The sequence below is a fragment of the Aythya fuligula genome, chromosome 24 (genome assembly GCF_009819795.1).
Source record: "Aythya fuligula isolate bAytFul2 chromosome 24, bAytFul2.pri, whole genome shotgun sequence".
NCBI classification, from domain to species: Eukaryota; Metazoa; Chordata; class Aves; order Anseriformes; family Anatidae; genus Aythya; species Aythya fuligula.
In genome coordinates, this window is record NC_045582.1 from 3,130,540 (window position 1) to 3,150,463 (window position 19,924).

The 19,924-nt window shown below is 60.2% G+C and overlaps 2 protein-coding genes and 1 long non-coding RNA gene across 9 annotated transcripts in view; 1 reads left to right on the forward strand and 2 right to left on the reverse strand.

The window, feature by feature from the left end:
- The window catches only part of COL1A1 (collagen type I alpha 1 chain), a 171,680-nt gene extending 171,536 nt beyond the window's left edge, over nt 1–144 (reverse strand). Inside the window, exon 1 of the mRNA XM_032202532.1 lies at nt 54–144. Within this exon, the coding sequence (XP_032058423.1) occupies nt 54–144 (91 nt within the window). The remainder of the gene's footprint in view (nt 1–53) is intronic.
- Nucleotides 145–883: 739 nt separating this feature from the next.
- On the reverse strand, nt 884–2,731 carry LOC116498383. Its single transcript, XR_004254176.1, has 3 exons — nt 2,677–2,731; nt 1,025–1,133; nt 884–944 (listed from the first exon to the last, which is right to left on the reverse strand). It is a non-coding gene; the product is annotated as an uncharacterized LOC116498383 (long non-coding RNA).
- A 5,711-nt stretch (nt 2,732–8,442) lies between these two features.
- The window catches only part of MAPT (microtubule associated protein tau), a 43,930-nt gene continuing 32,448 nt past the window's right edge, over nt 8,443–19,924 (forward strand). For all 7 annotated transcript variants that reach the window (XM_032202611.1, XM_032202612.1, XM_032202613.1 and 4 more), the window contains exon 1: nt 8,443–8,497. The gene's annotated coding sequence lies outside the window, so the exon portion shown is untranslated. The remainder of the gene's footprint in view (nt 8,498–19,924) is intronic.

The window sequence follows — 19,924 nt, forward strand, 5'->3', positions numbered from 1 at the left end:
TCAGCCCTGCCTGTCCCAGGAGAGCACCGAACCCGAGCTCCCGAGCCCCAAACCAGAGCCAGGACCCTCGCTGGCCGCGACCCCACAGGGCAGGGGGTACCCTGGGGGAGGCAGGGGGCACCCTGGGGGAGGCAGCGAGGCCATGGGTGATGCCCCCAAGGCTGGGGGAGCTCCCCTGGCCATGAGCATCCTGCCCCTTGGCCTCGCATCGCTCTCAGCAAGGCCAGCAGGAGCGAGCAGGAGATCCCGGGAGGCTTTGGCACAGCGGGGCAGAGTGACAGCACAAGGCCAGGGGCTGCAGGAACGCTTCTGCCGCAGGGCAGGACCGAGGACGGCCAGGCAAAAAGAAAAACACCAGGACCAGGACGTCCCCGCAGCCACCAGCAGCAGCTCGGTACTCACACGTGGCCTGCCGAGAGCCCCAGGGCGCCGAGCGCACCGAGCACGCTGAAACACAACGGGGACAGGCTGAGCGGGGCGCCGGGGACGGGCCACCCTCCAGCTCCCAGCAAAAAGGGGCTGGGAACAGAGCCCTGCCGGCACCAAACCGGGGCTGCGGGGAGCCCAGAGGCTGTGCCCGATGTCCTCCACAGGGCAAAGCCCCCACGGTGGAGGGGTCGGCAAATTTCTGGCACCCGGAGGAGCACGGAGCAGCCCCGCAGCTCGGGCAGCAGCACAAGAGGCAGCAGGTCCAGGGGATGGGGAGCCTCTGGAGCATGCTGAGCCCCCCACCCAGCCCCGCAGCACTGGCCCAGCTCCAGTATGGGGCCATAATGAGGGGAAGGAGGACGGGGGGGGGGCATGGCAGCAGCACCCCCACCACGGCCCCGTGCGCCCAGGCACGAGTGGAGACATCCCTGCCTCTGGCAGCCCCAGCGGGGTACCTTTGGAGAAGGGGGTCCTCTGTGCCTGCAGCCGGATCTTCACCACGTCCAGCGGCGTCACTGCAACGACAGCCCCCCCGTCAGCCTCTTCCCGGGGTGCCCCCCACCCCGGGACCCCCCCATAGCCCCGCAATCCTCACCGAAGAGCGAGGTGAGGATGGCGCCCGTGCCGGAGGCCAGCATCTGCTGCAGGGGCGTGATGCCCCCCCCGGGGCCCGGCGACGTCTTCTCGGCCATGGCGCTGCCCTCCTGAAACGTAAAAATGGGTCGGGGGGGTCCGCCCGAGCCCACAGGGGGGGCCGGGCACGGCTCGGACCCGAGCATCCCCGGCGCGAGGCTGCTCCGCGCGCCGCTATCGGCAGGGCGCAGGGGGCAGGCGCGGCCCCCACCCCGCTGCTGCCCCTGTAATCGTGCTGCCCCCATCAGGGACCCCTCCTGGGGCCGGCTCGGCCCCGATAACGCCCGGTGACGGTGCTGGCAGCCGGCCTGGACACCCCATGGTGCTGCTCCCACGGGGCCCGGGGGGGGGAGATGTTGTGTGTCCCCCCCCCTCCCAGTGCTGGTTAAGGGACAAGGTCCAAAGAGCAGGAGCCCCGTGCTGGGGACGGCCCCCTCCTGGTCCTGGCTCCGAGGGCAGCCCCATGGGCACCCCCTCCTCGCAGAACCCCCCCCCAAAAAGTGGCTGCACGCCCCAAATCCTGCAGTGCAGCACCAGCAGCGTGCCCATCCTGCGGGATGCAGCCCCCGAACCCCACACAGCACCCCCGCTATGGGGTCGGCCGGCAGGGATCCCCTCCTGGGGGGGGGCAGCGGGGGGTTTTCTGCTCTCCCCCACCCCCCCCCCAGGGATAAATCACGGCCGCTGAGCGCAGACGGAGGCAGCGGGGCCAAAAAAACCCCAAACGCCTTCGGGGCCTGACTCAGCACCTCCCCAAGGTCGCCGCGGCCCCTCGGGGCTGGGCGCAGGGCTCCGGGTGCCACCCATGGGTGCTGCATGGGGTGAGGCTGTCACGCTCCGGGGGGGGTCACAAACACGGGGCCGGATCCTTCCCACAGCCCCCAGTGGGGAGGAAAGAGCCCGGGGGGGGCACGGAGCTGGGGGCTGATATAGGGAGAGGGGGTGTGAGGGGGGGGCGTGTGGGCACCCCCAAGGGAGGGGGAACCCCAAAAATGCAGCCGGGGAGGGGACGAAGGGTGAGGAAGGCTGGAAATGAGGGGTGAGGAAGATGAGGGTGAGGAAGGTGGGCAGTGAAGGGGGAGGAAGGCAGGGATTAAGGGCGAAGGTGAGGGTGAGGAAGGCGGGCGATTGGGGGTGAGGGTGAGGAAGAGGAGGGGGAGGAAGGCTGGCAATGAGGGGTGAGGAGGGTGAGCAATGAAGGGTGAGGAAGGCCGCCAGTTAATCCCCAGGGGGAGGAAGATGAAGGGGAGGAAGATGAGGGGCGCAGCAGCAGGGCCAAACCCTGGGGACCCGGGGGGGGGACACACCCAGGGGCTTCAGGCACCACGGGCAGGGGTCCAAGGGGGGGATATGGGGGGGGGGCTCCCCCACCTTGCCCCCCCCCATGGGGGTCTCACCCTTCCAGCCCCCCCCTCCGCTGCCCCCCCAAGCCCTCCAGTGCCCCCCCAGCCCCTTACACCCCCACACACACCCCCTGCCCCTCCCCCCAGCCCCCCCCATTCCCTCCGGGGAAACTGAGGCAGCGCCCCCACGTGCCCGCCACCCCCCCCCCCGGGGTCTCTTTTTTGGGGGTGGTGATGGGGGCGGGGGGGGGTGTCCCGGGGGGGCCCCCACCTGCTCATTCCGGCCCCGCGCGGCGCTGCCGTCCCCGGGCACGGGGTGGGGGGGGGGGTGGGGAGGGAGGAGGGGGGGGGGCGGCGGCGCCTTTAAGGAGCCCCACGGGCGCCGAGCGCGCCCCCGCCGCCGCGCGCCGCTTCCGCCTCCTGCCCGCGCACGCGCGCGCTCCGCGCCCCCACCCGCCCCGCCCCTTCCCCGCGAGCGCGCGCGCGCGCCCCCTGCCGGGCCGGGGGACGCTGGGGGGGGGGGCGTGGGCAGGGTCGTGCAAGGGGGAGCTTTGCACGCGCACCGGGCTGGCGGGAGCGCGCTTCGCACGATTGCACGCGCACCGGGCTGGCAGAAGCATCCTCTGCACAAATGCACGCGCACTGTGCTGGCGGGGGGGCGCTTTGCACGCTCACCGTGCTTGCAGAAGCATGCCCTGCATGGTTGCACACTCCCCGTGCTGGCAGAGGGGCACCCCGCGTGGTTGCACGCTCACTGTGCTGGCAGGAGCACGCCCCGCGTGACTGCACGCTCGCCGTGCCAGCAGAGCGGCACCCTGCATGATTGCACACCGAGCTGGCACAGGGGCACTTCACGTGCTTGTCTTGCTGGCGTAAGCACACTCTGCATGATTGCACACTCACCGTGCTGGTGGAGGGGCACCGTGCACACTCACCAGACTTGCAGAAGACACCCTGCATGGCTGCACACTCCCTGTGCCAGCCGTGCAGCACCCTGCACCATTGCACACCGTGCCGGCAGAGGGGCACTTTGCACGCCCATCACGCTGGCAGAAGCACACCCTACATGCCTGCACACTCACCGTGCTGACAGAAGCACGCCTTGCACACTCACTGTGCTGGAAGCATTAGCACGCTCACTATTGTGGTGCTACCAAGGCATGCACAGGGCAGCAGGGCTTACACACTCATAAAGCCAGCAGTGAGCACACTGATGCTGCCCCCGTGCTTCCTTTATGGGGTGTAGGGGAGGAGGCGGGGGCCAGCTGGGGCCTTTTAACCCCAAACAGGGGTGGGGGTGGCTGTGGGGGCTGTGTGATGCTGGCTGGGTGAGGGCTGGTGGGTGCTTTGGGTTTGGGGTCTGGGGGAGGGAAGTGGGGGGCAGTAAGAGGCAATTTTAGGGCTTTATTAAATGTGCACCAGCCAGGTGGTGGATCTTTTTCACTTCAGGGGTTATGGGTTGTCTGTTTTAGCTGTGGGATCACCTGGGGGGCTGGGGTTCCCTCCCTGCTTAACGCAGCCGCTTGGCTTTGCTCTCTGCACCGTGCTGAAAGCCCCAGCATTTTCGGGGGGAAGCCCTGAGTCCTGCCCAAGATGTGAGCTCTTTGGGGTGACGCTATTTCTGCTGCTGTTTCAGTCTCTCAAGGATGCATTCTGCTTCCCTGCGGGTGGGAGGTGAGGGCGCTGCTGTGGGGCTCCTGAGCCTCCTGAAAATTTGGGAAATTGTGCAGTGGGGCCACCAGTGGTGCTGGTGCCTGCTCCCAAAAAAAGGGACGTGTAATGCCTAGAGCAGCACCCTCTGGTTGTGTAGGTGCTGTGGATGTGCTGGGTCCGTGCTCGAGGCTGGGGCTGCTGGCACGGATGCACGGCCGGGAACGGCCCTGACTTATCTGCAGGCACTCGCTGCCTTGACACCAAGTGAGGCGAGGTGAGGCTGCAAACCCCATAAAATTCCCCCAAGGTCACGTAACAAGTTGGTGCATCCTGTGCCTCCCCAGCTAGCAACTCTGCCTCTTAAACACAGCGTTTAAACCATCTGCAAAGCTGCTGTAGTAGAGCTTAGAAGCAGAACAAGCATTAATTACTAAAATAAACCCAACACCTTAGGGTCTTATATATTTTTCGGTGTCGGGCTTTGCATGCCTTCCACGTTACCCAACTGAGAAGAAAAAGGAATAAGCTTTTTCCAGCTGGGGTGGGGGCACGCGGGAAGCATGTGAGGCGGCATGAGGGCCTTAATCTCAAGGCGTCAGGGCTCTCCGACCCGGGGACAGTGCTGGGGCAGCGCTGGGCGGCGAGGAGCCGGCCGGCTCTTTCTGCTGAGTCACGGGGTGTGCGTGTCCGACCCACGGCCCCACAGCCCCTCTGGGGCTGTGCCGTGTTCCTGGAGCCTGCCCATGCAATCGACACGTAAGCTGACGGTGGAGAACCGTGCCCAAATCGCAAATCCGTGCGTTTGGTCTCAACTTGTGGGAAACGGAGCCAGCTGAGCTCTAATCCCCTCCCGAGCTGCGGGCTCGCACGCAGAGGCTGAGCTGCTGGGAAGGGCGGGTGGGAGGCTCCGGGCTGCTCGGGGCAGGAATGCCGCTCTCCTGCTGCTCCCAGCGGCGTGCGAGCACGGCTGGGAAACTGTGCAAAGCCCGGCTCCCTGCTGCCATCTCCATGGAGAGGCCTCAAAGCACGGCGAGATGTCGCAGCCCAGCCGGTTCCCTGCTCCGGCACTGTCTGTGCTGGTGGCCGTGCCCCGGGGGCGAGTCTGGGAGCTGCATCTGCCCGGGCTGCCCCCGGGAAGGGGTCGTCTTAGGGTCTGCGAGCCCACCATAGCGTCTGGAATTGGTTCAGGAGGAGCAGTCCTGTCCCCTGGCTGGAAATCATTTCACAAGCCATTCCCCGTTTCCTTTTCTAGGTGAAGTTTTTAACGGCTAGGTTGCGGAAAGGATCTGGGTAGTGCTGTAATGGAATTATGCTAGTGCAGAATTTGAGTATTTATTTCAACTAGGATCACTGTGGTTTTGCAAAAGCCAGCCTTAATCTGAATTAAGTGACTGAAATGAAGCAGCTTGCAGGCAGATAAGGCCTTGGGGACATCAGGCTTAAAACCACCGTAAGCCAGAACCCATCACTCAGTTGCAGTTCTGCAGCTCCCGTTGCAGGCTGGACCTGAGAAATCATGGGTTACCTTCCAGAGCACCTGCTGGGGAAAACCTTGCTGCGGTGCAATACACCTGTGGGGAAAATGAGCCCCGTTTTACAGAGGAGGAAGCAGATTTGGAAGCTTAAAGCCTTCCTCCTTAAAGGTTGCCTTTATAATTTGTTTAAAAAAAAAAAAAAGTATTTTTCTTTTCTTTCTAGTAGCAGGGCAAAATGGATGGAGGGGAAGGAATAGCCTGGAGTGAGCTATCGAGTATCTTGTTGCACGGTGGTTTCACATCAAGGAGGTGGTTTTGCATCAAACCAGCAGTGGCTGCGTGGTATGTGGGTACAGGAATCTTCTGCCACTTGCTGCCCCTCTGACACAGCCATTCAGCCCCTGGTTTTGGCCCTGCAGGGTGAAAAGAAAGAGAAGCTGTCTGTGGATTTGATTATTTCTCTGTAGGAACCTTGTTTACCAGGAATACCCATGTGGTTCTGTCCCTATGCACACAGAGAGAATTGGGCAGCAAGATGCTGGGCCTTTGCTCTTTCTAGATATGAAACTCTTAGCATCTTTTTGTTTTCAAGTGCAGTGCCACCAGGATTGCATGGCTGGGTCCTGGGCCAGGGCAGGAGGTGTGGTGCAGCCTTGCAGGATTTTGGGGAAGCACTGCTGCTTTCCTACAGTCCCAGGTCCATCAGCTGATGCAGTTTATTCCTGACTCACCTTAACCAGCAGATCTTCTAGATGGTCAGGCTGTGGTAAGACTGGCTGTGCTTGAACACCCTCGGGACTGGTTAATACTTCCCAGCCTGGGATTTCCTGGACACTGAAGGGACTCAGTGCCTGGTGACCTGAGAACATTCAGGCAGGCAAAGATGAACACCAGCAGATGGCTTCAGAAAGCCAGGTGTCACTCTCCCTAATAATTCCTGCTAGGAAACAAAAAGCAGGGAGGTCCCTTCTGGTTTTGTCCCTGTTAGATGATGAAACAGTCCCGTTAGAGGGTGCTCAGCTGCTCTGCAGTCACTCCCGTGTTCCTGCTGCATCCATGCCGCCTGTAGGAAGAGCTGCTGGTCCAGGATCGGGCTCTCGCTGCTTGCGCTGCGAGTTCAAATTCATTCCTTGTCACAAGGATGGATCCCCTCATAGCATGAGTATTCATTTTACAATTCCCAAAGCAGTGAGATTTTGCACAGATGTGCTTACCCTGGGGAAATTCTCCAATCAATTTATATCAGGCACTTCTTAAATTCTTTAAGAGCCACTCCCATTGTTTTTTTTTTTTCTTTTTTTTTTTTTTTTTTTAAGGTCAATAGAAACAAGTGATGCATGTAAGCCTATCTCATGGTGTTGTGTGTTCATAAAGCAAAACTTTTGCCCTCAAATGACTATTTCTACTTCATACTAATTTGACTGTACCTTGTACTTATGTAGTTACTTATACCCTAGTAAGAGAAGGGCTTTCACCCTCAAAGCTGTAAGGCACCTTGTTCCAGCCTAGGGTGGACCACCCCGAACCAACACTTGTCCAGCCTGCTTTTTAGGAGCTCTGTTGCTGCAGGTTCCACTTCTGTTTCTCTCCTTATTGAGTTTTCCCCTTCACAACCTCTGTCAGAGGAGCCTGTTCTTAAATTGGCTGTTTGCCCTTGATGTACACCGGAATGCTTCCCAGATAAAAAAAAAATAATAAAATAAATCTGAGCTTGTCTGCCAGAAGATCCCTCCTGCAGTTTTTCTGCTAAATCCAATTAGCAGGGACAGAAGCCCGGTGGGGCAGCAGCTCTTTGCAGTGCTGTCTGCTGCTGGCACGAGGCACCCGAGCACCGCGCTGTGCTCCCAGGTGATGCGGGCAGGTGGAAGGGCTGAGGCTGGTGCCTTCAGCCTCCCATTTCCTTCAGTTCTTCTGATTTCCAGGGCTTGAGGCAAGGCTTTCTGGGATGAGGAGGGAGCCCGGTGCTCCTGCGCTGTCACTTGGTCACTTGTCACCTCCTTCCTGTGGGTGTCAGCTGCCCCAGATCCTCACGGGTCCCCTCCAATGCGGGATATTCTGATTTTTATGATCCCTCCAAGCACGCTGACACCCACCGGGTGTGCGTGTCCCTACAGCCCGAGGTGTGCAGATAACTCGGTGGGGCTGCCAGCCTTGGGAGGGGGGAGGCTGCTTTTCCCTTCCTTAGCTTAAAACTTAAATTTGGGTGAAATTAAACCTTTGTGGCTGCCTGCAGGTGAGGGGATGGTGAGGGTGGCAGCCAGGCTGGAGGAGCCTTCAGCCCCTGGACAGCCCCATGTGCTCTTCCTTCCCAAAGCGTGCTTAGTGACATACTGTTTAACCACCACCCAGCTGGGACAAATAAATTTATTTTTAACTGTCCTGAACCAGCAGCGCTGCATCTCCCCCTGAAAGCCCCGAGGGAAGCAGATCTGCGCTCGTTCCCTTCAGAGAAGCCTCCTCAGAGGCAAAAAAAAAAAAAAAAAAAAAAAAAAAATTGGGAAAAGAGGCGGCGGGGCAAAGAAAAAAAAAAAAAAAAAAAAAGAGGCGGGAGGGCGGGACGGGGCCGAGCACAAAATGGCGGCCGCGGGGGGGGGAGGAGGAGGGCGGGCAGCGCGCGAGCGCTCCCTGCTGGGCGGGGCCCCGCAGACAAAAGCCCCCCCCCCGCACCGCGCATGCGCACCCGCGGGGAGAGGAGGGGAGGGGGGTGCGCAGGGAAGGGAGGGGGGACAGGGAAAGGAGGGGGGAGAGGCGAGCAGCGCGGCGCATGCGCACTCCCCTCCCTTGCTGCCCCCCCCCTCAGGGCGGCTCGGCGAAGGTTCCGGAGCTCGCGCGCGCCCCCCCCCCCCCCCCCCCCCCCCCCCCCCCCCCCCCGCGCGCCGCCGCCGCCGCCCCCCCCCCCGCCCCCCCCCCCCGCCGCTGTCGCTTCCTCAGCGCGGCTCCGGTGCGGACACCCGGCGGCGGCAGGTAGGGGGGCACCGGGGGGGGGGGTTATTTTTGGGGGTGGGGGCACCCCTAAACCCACCGATACGGCTTGAGGGGGGGGCTCCGTAACCCCCCCCTTCCCGGTCTGCGAAAAAAAAGCGTGAAAAGGGCGGAAAAAGGGAAAAATAAAATAAAAGAAGCAGCGGGGAGATGGGGGGGGGGGGCACTGAGGTGCCGGTTTGTGCCCCCCCCCCCCCCCTTCGTGGTGGTGCCGGTTGAAGGTTTTGGGTGCCCCCCCCAAAAAAAAAAGAGGTGGATTTTTATTTATTTATCATTTATTTATTTATTTATTTATTGGCCATTTTGGCAGGTTTTTGCCCCAATTTCCTGCGGCAGGTGGGGCCCCGGGGGGGGGGGGGGCTGCGGCAAGGAGGGGTGGGCTGCGCCTCCCAGCCCCGCTGCCATCTTCTGCAGCCTGGGCGTGGGGGGGGGGGGGGGGGGTCGGGAAAAATGGGGGGGAATCGGTTAAAATGGGCGAAATGATACAAATCCAGCCGTTTTGGAGGAGGGGGGGGGGGGGACGCAGGGAGCTGTCCACGCCCGGCTCTAAAATTTAGGGGGGGATCCGGGGGGGTGTGGGGGGTTTTTTTGGGGGGAGGGAGGGGGTTGAGGTGCTTTGTTGGGATTTGGGGTGAAATTTGGGGAGGGGGGGGACAAAAAGGGGGGGGCAGCCCCAAAAGCTGTCGGGGTTTGGGGTGCTGGGGCCAGCCCTGGGGGGGCTGGGCTGGGGTCTCGGTGCCACCCTCCGCTCGTCCCTGTTATTCCCCTCTCCTCCCCTCGCTGTGCCCCCAAATCCCATTATCCCGTCCCAAAATCCCCTTATCTCACCCCAAAAGGGGTCAGCGCGCACCCCCCACGCCCCTTGCTTCTCCGCCGCCTTTTTCTTTGTGTTTTTTATTTATTTTATTTTTTTTATTATTCCCATCAGGGGGGAACTTCGCTCCCCGTGCGGGGCGGGAGCCGATTTTTGGGGTGAGGGATGGGGATCGGCCCCGCACGCGGGTTTTGGGTGGGAAAAGCGGGATTTTAGCACCTGGCCGCGCAGCCCGATGGCGCTGCCGCCGCGGTACGGGGGATTTCTCCTCCCAGCTGAGGGTCCCCGAGCCGTGCCCATGCACCCAGCGAGGGTTTCCTCGGTTTTTATCATCCCTTTCTGCCTCGTTTTAGGGTTTCCCTTCTGCAGCGCGATTTTTTTCCCCGTTTTTTCCATCAAAATCGTGCTCGGCTGGGCGTTCACGGGCCAGCAAAGCGCCGTGATGAAACGAGAAACGACCCAACCTGTTCCTAACCTCACCCCTTTTTTTTCTTTTTTACCCTTGATACGCCAAATATTTGGGATTTTTTATTTCGAGGGGCCGTCCCGCTCACCCGCAGCACGTGGGGGCATTTTGGGGCGGATAACTCACCCCTGATTAAAAAAAATAGTGGTTTTTTTTTTTTCTTTTCTCTCGTTATTGGGTGGATCAGTGGTGTTTGGGGGATGCCCTGGAGAATGGGTTGGATTGGAGCCTTTGGGGTTTGGCGTGAGCAGGGTTTGGGGTTTGACGCCCAGGGGCTGTCCTTTGCCTCGCTGTGTGTAAAACAAGAGGATTTGGGGACGGTGGGACATGGACCTTTCCCTTGGAGCCCCATTTTCATGTGGTTTAGGGGTTTTTAGGGTGTCGGTGTGTGCCTGCAGCCCGGTGCTGTTGTCTCAGGATGGTTGGGGTCGGCTCCGGGCTAGGGCAGCTCTGTAGGATTTAATGGGGCAGCTCCTTTGGGATGCTCTGAAGCCTTCACACCCAGATCTGCTCCCCCCGAGGGCGTTTGCCCGGCCCTGCTCTGACAGCCCCCAGCTTCCAGGTGAGCCCGGGGGGGACACACGCAGGTGACGAGGGCACCGCTGGGGCCGTGACCCCACTGGGCTCTGCCTCTCGTTCCCCCCCCCTTATTAAAACACCTCTTGAAGTGCTTCCAGCCCCAGCCTCCAGCTTGGCCTCGCTGCCCTCTGCTGCCAGCCTCCTCCTGCCCCATCCGTCCCTTCCCACCTCGCTCAACAAACCCAATTTGGGACAAACAAGCGCCTTTTTAACTGTCCCGAACGATCAGGGCTTCGATTTCCCCTCGTTCCCCTCCCCGAGAGCCACGGGGAAGCAAATTTGTGCTCGTTTCCCCAAAAGGAGCCCGCTGAGAGGTGAGAAATGGGGGAAACGAGGTGGCACCGCCTTGTCCCTGCGGGGCTCGGTGCCTCTCACCGGGGATGCTCGATGCGCGCTGGCGAGGTGGGTGCCTCAGTCTGCTTTTGGTGCTCCTTTTCCTTAAAAAATACCTTGAATTTTGCATCATCTGAGCTTGTCCTGAGCAGAACGAGCTGCTTCTGGCAGCCCGGCTCCGTGCAGCAATCCGGCGGTGCTCTGATGGATCGGTCGAGAGAGGACCGGGGCTGGCTCCCAGCCAGCTCCCAGTGTTTTCCAGTCCCCTTCCCCTGCTGGTGGTGGGGTGGGGTGGCCGGCAGGTTGGCCGCAGGTAGGTGTGGGGCTGGGATGGGGGCTGGAAGCTCGCGGTGGACCCGTGACGGACCCGTGATGCTCGTGGCTGCGTGGTCTGGGTGATGCTGAGAGCGCGTGCGGGAGCTGCTGGGGCTCGGTGCCGGCGTGGGAGGGCTGTGGCTGTCCCGCTGCCTGGGTTTGTGGCTTCCACGGCACCTTCGAGGTCTGGAGAAGCGCTGCCAGCCCTTCCTGGGAGAGCAAAGAGCGCTTCTGGCTGCACGGGAACACAGCAGGCTGAGGATCGAACCCAGGGCTGCTGGCTTGTGTCTGCCCCACAGCCGAACGCCGTGAAAAGGAGGTGATGGGAGCACTGATCCTCGAGGAGCTGAGCTCCTGCCCATCTTTGGGGCACGAGCAGCCCTCAGTCCCAAGGATTTTCCCCAGGACGTGGCAGGAATAGCAGAGGATCGTGGCCCTGTAGGTGACCTCTTCTTTTTTTTTAAGATGGGCGCAGCTCAGCCTTGAGGGACCGAGTGGATCTCAGCCTTTTCTCGTGGCAGGATGGGGCCCCTCCATCTGCGAGGTGGAGCTTTGTTTCACGCTGAAATCTGCTGCTCGTGGGCTGGGTTTTATTTTAAGTGCCTGCGGAAAGCATATGCGGTTTACCCCAGAGTCTGGAGGAGATGGATTTGCGCCTTTAGACTGGAGTGGATTTTCTCTGCAAGTCTAATGAGCCCTGGGTGCTGTCGGAGCATCAAGCCACTGATTTTTTTTTCCCCTTTTCCCTTCCAAGAAGTCCGATGAGCAGAGGCAGTCGTTCCGTGCCGCCTGGCTCCTGTTTCCAGTGCCTGCTCTTTAAATACCCAAGGAAAAGCAGCGCCAGGGGATACTTCCCGTCGAGCTAACGGGATCGGTGCTGCAGCTGGGCTGGTGATTTCCATCCCTGCAGCCTCCCCGCTGTACCTGCCCTGACTCCTTGCAGAGCTGCTCCGTGTCGCTGCCTGCCCACCTCTGTGCTTGTCCCATCAAAAACGGGGAGCTGGGCTGCTAAAACCACTCATATTGGGGTTTTTGAATAACATTTGGGGCTCTGAGCCCCCGCGGTGCTGAGCTGCTGCTCCTGAGCATCTCTGGGCACGGCTCCCCGCCAGCTCCTGCCCTCCTGGAGGTGCCCGATGGCAGCCCCACGGGTCTCATCGCTGCGTGAAGTCGCTTTTTGCCAAAATAAATTCCTCAAGGTGTTTGTAAACTGCTCGCATCTCGGGAAACCTCTCCCGTGATCCCTGAGCAGTGCCCTGCTCAGTAACGCGCACGTTTGCGCTGGCCTGGAGCTCATTTCGCTCATTTTTGCTGTCTTGTATCGGACAGAAGCATTTGGGATGTGCTTTTGGGGCTGAAACTGTGCAAGGACACATCTGGCCAGCTGGGCACCTCCTCGGCTGAGGAGTCAAGAGGAGAGGCAGCAGACAAAGCGCTGGGCGAGGATTTGTTTTGGTGGCTGGCTGTGGCAGTGGGGCTGAAAGGGACGGTCCCAGGGGTGCTGAGACACGAGGTGGGTGGAAGGGGGGGAGAAGAGGGCCGAGGAGATGGAGTAAAGTGAAATAGGGACCGAGGAGCAATGAGCAGCTTCATCCTGGGTGCCCCTGCTGGCTCTGAGGTGACAAAACGGCCCCGTCCTGGTGTGTGGGGCTCGCGGGACGAGCTTTCAGAGGTCAGTTCGTAGCTTTGCAGGTTGGCAGGAGGGAATCTGGTGTAAACCAAAAATGTGACCTTTACCTGAAAACATCCCTCACGGTGCTGCGGGCAGGGGTAAAGGAAACTCAATGGAGAGGTGTGGAAGGGGCTCGTGCTCCTCTCCCACCTCGTGCAAACCAGTGCTTCGTTACCATCCCACTGCAGGTCCCACATGCAATGGGATGAGCGGCTGGCACCAAATTCCCTTTGGGGTTTGAGGGCGAGGACTGTGACGGGGCTGGGTTCGCACGGCTGCGTTGCAGAATTCCTGTCCCTGAAGGTGTAGCTTGTGGTGCTGGGGAGCCCGGGGCTGGGAGGTGCTCCCGGGGCAGAATTTGGTGGTTTCAGCCTGGAATTCAGGGGCAGGCTTTACCCCAAGTGGGCTCTGCCCTCTGAAGTCCCCTCTTTCAGTGTGGTTTCACCACTGCCTCATTGCTGCTCTTTTGGGAATGGACATCTCCAAACGGGACAGAAACCCCCGTGCTCTCCCGTGCCTTCTGCTGGGCAGGCAGAAGCAGCGGGCAGTGCTGGGGGGCGCAGATGGGAGCACACAAAGCTCCCAGGACCAGAACTCAGCACATGGGGGCGTTGAGGATGGATGGGGACAGCACCGGGGTGTAGGACCTGTCCCGTGCCAACGGCCCTGCGAGGAGGAGGCATGCGGGGATGGCAGCGGCGGTCGGGACATCTGAATGGGGTGACTGGGAGCTGGGGCAAGAACCAGCCCTCCTCCCATCACAAATCTCACCCGGCAGACCCAGACCCGGGCTCTGCAGCGCTCGGGGAGCCTCTGGTGCTCGGGCAGGAGCTGTGGGGCTGCGAGCGCCCCGTGCCCGGCTCCCTGCAGGGTGCTGATGTGCTGGGCTGGGCTCCCAGCGCCGGCTGGTGCCGGAATCTCAGCTGCAGCAGCGCTGCTGGCAGTGCGTCCTCCTCCTGCGGGTGGTTTCGGGAGCCTGCTTTGGGTGTGTTTTTGCCTTTTCCCTGCTTTAGTGGCAGCTGAATTGTCGTGCCTCTTGCCTGGAGGAACCTGGGGGTAGAGGGGAAGAGAGTTAGGAACGCTGGTTGATGTGAAAGCGCTTCTTAAAGCCTCATCTCCCCGATATGTCGGTGCTTTTATGGTGCCTAATAATAGGGCTCATTGTCACGGCTGTCTGAGGTCCCTGCGCAGCTCCGAAGCCGGTTTCCTTAGTGACTCTGCTCAGGCACTCCTCTGACGGAGGGGCTGCTCGCTCCCCGGGCTTGTTTGCTCTTCCAGCACCCCAGAGCCTCGCGGTGTTTGCTTCGAGCCCTGAAATGGCAGAATCCCGTCCTCTGTGCCCCGACCATCTCCCCTCGCTGGTGCTCGTTGCCAAATTTCTGGCGAGATGCAGCCAGCGGGAGCGAGCTGGGCGTGCCAGGCGATGCCGAGGAGCGATCAGCGAGCATCAGAAGGGTTTGGGGACCCAGCAAGGGCCACCAGGCACTGCAGGCGGGCACCATGCAGAGGGGGAACACCACGGACCCTCACCTCGTATGTGCACAGGTTTGGTTTTGCTGCAGCTCAAGCCAGCCGTGGGAGCAAACCCAGCATCGTCCGCCGCAGCCAAGTGCTCCCTGCCTCCCCTGGGGGGCTCTGGGTGTGCCCAGAGCCTCCTGCAGCACCCGGTCTCTGCTCCGTGCCGTGATATTTTTATAGAAGCACGACTGCAGCACCCGCACCCTGCTCCTTCCTGCCTTTGTATTAGCGATCCGGGGAGCCGTGACCTTAGGGAGCGTGAATGGATCCTCGTAACCCGAGACCAGCAGCAATATTATTTTAGGCAAGAGGTGAGGCTCCCGAGCAGGCTGTCCTGTCGTGCGTGTCAGGCGTGTGACAGCAGAGCTGCATTTAGATGAAGGGGGACGAAGCCCCTGAGGACGCTGACTGCACCTCGCTGATTTTTACCCAACGTGCTGGTGAGGACGGAGCCCAAATCCTAGACCTTAAAGGTGGACAGCTCCAACTGCTCATCCCCTGGGCCTCTAGGTGACTGCCACAGGATGAAACACACACGGCTGCTGGTTTTTGAACCTCTCATCCCGCAGCCTTTGGGTTGGGAAGGGGAATAACGGGGCTACCGCTCGGGCTGCGTTTAGGGCCTGGATTTATGGCACTATCACCGTTGGTGCTGCCCACACCTGCTGCTGTTGTAAATGTGTTCATCGGCTCAACGAAGCTAGAATCGAGGTGAGATGAGATGGGTACCTGGTTATTGTCCCGAGTGGCCCTCGTGGGATGAAGATGAGCTGGAGGGAGACTCCCGAGCACTCGATTTTTACATGCTGTTGTTCGTCCTTCCACACTTAAAGATCCTCGTCTGCTCTGTGCCTCAGCAAGGTTCCAGCTGAGCTCCCTCACTACAAAAAATCAAGGCACAACTCTCCGCCTCTCGGTGTAGAGGATTTAGGGGAGCAATTTGTTTCTGCTGCTCTGCACCAACGTGACAGCGGCAACACAAGCACGGGGAAGCGCTGGATGAAGATCCTATTGCATCTTTGGGCTTGGAAGAAGAAAGGCTGAAGCACGCTCACTTTGGACTTCAACTGAAATGTTTCCTGGTAGGGGAGAGCAAAATGATGCAGAAAATTCGGGCAGAAGCTAAAATCTTCCTCTGGATGCCCTGCGATTGCTGATGTGAGAGTCCCGAAGAGCTGAGAGCTCTGCCGTGCTCCTTTCTTCTAGGGTGAGGCAGCAGCGTGTAAGAGAGCTGACTTCCTTTCCCCTATATTTATAGGATCGGCCACAATAAGGCGTCCCGCTGCCTTCCAGTGCTGCCAGTCCCCTGAGGGGTGCTGGAGCTGGTCTCTGCGGGGCCGCAGGGTGTTTGGTGCCCGGTTTGGGTATCAGGAGGCTCACGGTGACATCCTGGTGAGATGAGCACCGGTGCTGCTCTGTCACAGGACCGCGTGGGCCACAGCAGAGGAAAGGGGGGATTTTTGAGGCCAGCTGTGCCCTGGGCCGTGGCGGCAGCTGGAGCAGATGGTGCTGTTGTCATCGTTTTCATTCCTAGCTATGTGCTGAAACAGCTCAACATAACAGAAAGGCCAGCCCGAGGAGATGGCCTGAATGTTTTCCTTGCCCTGAAAAAATCTCCCACACTCTCGTGGTGTCCCCAGCACCCTCAATGGTGTCCCCAGCACCTTCCTGGCTCCTTCCCATCCCTGCTGGCTGGGATCATGTGTTTGTAGGCTAGGGCTGTGGCCCGGAGCATCTTTGATACTCAGTGTCCTCGTTCCTGAGCTGAACGTTCGCCGAACTTCTGCCCAGGCTGTGCTGTCAGGGCTCAGCAAGTGTCGGAGCCGCGAAATCAAAGCGGGAGGAGCGGCTGAGATCAAAGCGAGCGAGCAGCACGCACACCTTGTGTCTCGACAGCATCTTTCCCAAAATCTGCAGCTCAGGGTGTGGCTGGATGGTGAGATCCCTGCTTCCCCCTCCGCAGCTGCAAACCTAGGGTGAGGAGATGACAGAATCACACAGATGGCGGTGCTCAGTGCCACGCACGAATCCTTGTGCAGGGCATGCACGTGCGTGATGGTGGCCAAGGTGGAAGGTGACAGCACCTACCCGCATCTCCAAACCCATTTACAGGTGCAAACGAGGGTTTCTGCTCGTTAAATTGCAGTCTGGCTGCACGCTGCTCCCCTCGGCATGGAGCGAGGCCGGGGAAGGGGCTGGTGCTCAGCCTGCTCGGTGCTCGCCCTGAGGCTGCTCCAGCACTGCAGGATGTGGCCCTGCCTGGCTCCGAGCACCGCAGCAAAGGCAGGATTCCTGCTGCAGCAAAGAAAGAAGAGACCTGCTGGGGCTGGCAGGGAGGTGGCCGGGTGCTGCAGGGAGAGCCCTGCCTGCTCTCCTCGCTGGGGGCTCGGCACGTTTTTGCTGCTAAATGCAGAACATTTGGAGCATTTGACACGAACGCTCCGGTGCCCCCGCTCTGTGCCCTGTGCGGGTGACCCCCGCCTGGTGCTTGCTCCCGCGTTCCCCCCGGGCTGCAGACATTTCTCCAGCCGGTGGCTCTGGCGCTGCAAATGGATGCTGCTGTACGTGTGCCGCTACAAAAAGCCTGCGGAGAGACCGAATTAGCAGGAGCTGTGGCTCTCAGACCGGCAGTCGGCTCTGCTGGGTCCTACGGCACGCGGCTGCGCTGCCGAGCGGTTGTAAAATGGAGACGGTGCTCGGGAGCCTGCACGGAGGTGAAGAGCGGAGCTGCTGTCACGGAGCTGCTTTCACGGAGCTGCTGCTGGTGGCCAGAAGCCACCAGCACCGTGACCCAGAGCACCCCGACCTGGTGCTGTGCAGCGCCGTGCACCTCCCCGAGCAGCCAGTGCCGTGCGACCCCGCTGGCTCAGCACCAGCCTCGGGTTTGAGCCCTTGGTCCGCCAGCATTTCCCAGCCCTGGGACGTGTCCTGGTACCAGTGGAGCGTGAAATCAGTCCTGTCACTTTGTTCCTGACCTCATATTAAGGAAGAAAATGGTGATAGCCACAAGGAACCTCTGGCCATGCCACCGGTCCTGCTCGTGGTAGATTGCAAGCGTCCCTGAGCAGATGAGCCCCGCCGGGCTCCTTTTGCCACCGATGGCTGTGAGAAAGGGATCTCCCTGGGCTGCCATCGCAGGAGCAGCCTTTATAATTGTTCCACGGGAGCGACAGAGAAGAGGGCGGCAGCTGCTGGGCAGTGGGATGATGTCTGCTTTCCTTCCTTGTCCTCGGGAAAGCCATTTCTTCCTCCCCACGGTGCAACCTGCAGCCAGGAGACAGGAGGCTCGGTGGGGCAGGTCCTAATTCATAAACACTCCAGCAGCATTTTGAGGGCACTTTGGCACTGCCACCTTTTTTTGTTGGTTAACACCGACTGGTGCTGGCCTGTGAGCCTGCAGCAGCAGGGATGCTCTGATTTCCAGCCGGTCGGGCTGAGCCCGGGATGGGAAGAGTCAAAGGGAATTAGCTGGTAAATAAGATCTTCTGCCTTCCCTTTGATCCGCTCTACGCGTTCAAACTGCTTAAAGGCTTCCTAAGGAAGCAGGATTTTGGGGGAGGAAGAACTGAGCTACCCACGGCCCGTCTCATGGCTCTGAAACGCAAAATACTCCAGCAGGGGGCTGGGGCGAAATCCGAAGGCGGCCTCGTAAATCCCTGCAAAGAGGCTTCCCCTCCTCCTATCCTCCCAGAGCCCGCTGAACAGCAAGGGCAGGCTCCAAAACTCCTCTGGCTTCTCTTTCCCTGCCGTGTAAGCCCCTCTGATCGGAGCCCTAATCTAGCTCAAGCCAGCGGGCTCGGAGGCAGCCCGAGCTTCGCATCACAGTGCGGAATGAGAGGGGGGATCCGGGGCACTGACGCCCTTCAACCACCCCCTGTGTGGGCGTGCAGGGCTCGAGGGGGGCTGCACGAGGCTGCTTTTGGCTGGGTCAAGTGAGGCAGGAGGAGAAGAGAAAAAGAAAGGTGGGAAGGGGTGGTGGCAGCCTGACACGGAGGTGTGCGGCTCCGGGCGAGGCGAAAGGTGGGTCCTGATGTCCTGGGGGTGTCCCTTGGGGGGAAATCGGGGAAGGTGGCATCCTGGGGGTGTCTGCCAGGGAAATCAGGGACAAGGACATCCCGGTGGTGTCCACCAGGAGCTTCCTGATGGGATGTGGGGATGGCGCTAGGTCTGCAGCAGTCTGCACCTCTGGCAGTTATGCAAGGCGCAGGGTGGGTGTTCCTGCGATGCAAAATACTCGCGTGTGCTCCTCAGGCGATTCCCAGCAGGGCCTGCGTTTGTGTCCTTTTTTCTGGGCAGGTAACACGTTTCCCATCTCCCAAGTCTCACTGCTCGGGCTGGGGCTGGAGCTGGGGCCGGCTAATCTGCTCTCCTGATTGCCACCCTGCGTGGAGCCAGCTGCCAAAGCGAGCCTAAGCTGATTCGGGATGGCAAATGGTGTTAGTGTCATTCTCAGAAATGCCGAGGAACTGGCCAGCACGAGTGGCCCTTGGCTTTTCTCTGGCCACCGGCGTGCCCTGGGGACCTTCGCCGGCTGCTGAGAGCTTGGTGGCCCTGGGCGAGCGGTCAGATTCCTAAGGGATGGTTTCTGACGGTTCCCCGAGCTCGTGTGTCTTTGAACCCAGCTTTTTTATTCCCTTTTGACCCAAAGGGGTGTGCGTGAAGCTGGGATGAGGTCCTGAGCCTCAAAGCTGCTCTGCCACGAGCCCAAACCCACCTCACGACTGCATCCAGGGAAAGTGTCGAACGTCCCAGACCTCCAAGCAGACACCTACACCTACACATGGAAAAAAAACATGAAAAAAAAATGTAGAAAAATGCATTTCTGACACCATTTCTATTGCAGCTCCCTCCTGCTTCTCTAAGAGGCATTTTTCTTGTCTTTGAACCTGGAGGAACTTTTTGAGCCCCTTGTCAGAGAACTCAAAACTCCGTTTAATTCCTCAGCTCGCTGCTTATCAGACAAATAACGAGATCGCCGTGCCGTCTGTGTTCCTTCATCTGTCGGCTTCTCGGAAAAAACAGCACTTGGAAAAGTACACAAAGGAGATGAAAAGGGAGTTGCTTATGAATTATGAAGCGCCTTTCAGGCTGATGGTGTTTCACAGGGCTGTCACTCCGTTTTAATTGAGTAATCCAGGCGGAAGGCTGCTTTGTGAACCCCCCTGCTTGCGTTTGATCACCTTTCAGAAGTAACACTGATCAGATAGCTGATGTTTGGTGAGTTTTCATTTTTAAGCAGCACGAGTGGGCGCCGGCTGCCCTTGCAGGTAAGCCCCTGGCAGCAGAAGGGCTGCGGGGCCGCGGTTCCGTGCCCCTTTGTGACCGTGCTGGCGACGTTGGCTGGAACACACCGCGCAAACCCGGCGCCGCCGAAGCGCAGCTGCGTGGTCCCCGGCACCTGCTTCCCTCCCCGGGCCGCTCTCCTTGGGGTAGGTGTTCTCCAGCCCTGCTTTTCTTCGCCTCTCAGGGCGAGGAAAACTTTTGCTGAGGGATTGAGGCTCGGGGCTGCCGGACCTGAGTGGGGCGTGAAGCTGCCCAGGCTTGGTCCCAGGGGAGCAGGGTGAGCGCTGCGTGTGCTGTGTGTGCTGTGTGTGCTGCGTGTGCTGTGTGTGCTGTGCCTTCGCTGCTGGCCCTGCAGGAATCACAGCACCAGACCCTGCAGTCTGTAGCACAGGAGGCGTGGGGCAGGAGGAGGAAGGTGCTGCAGCACCA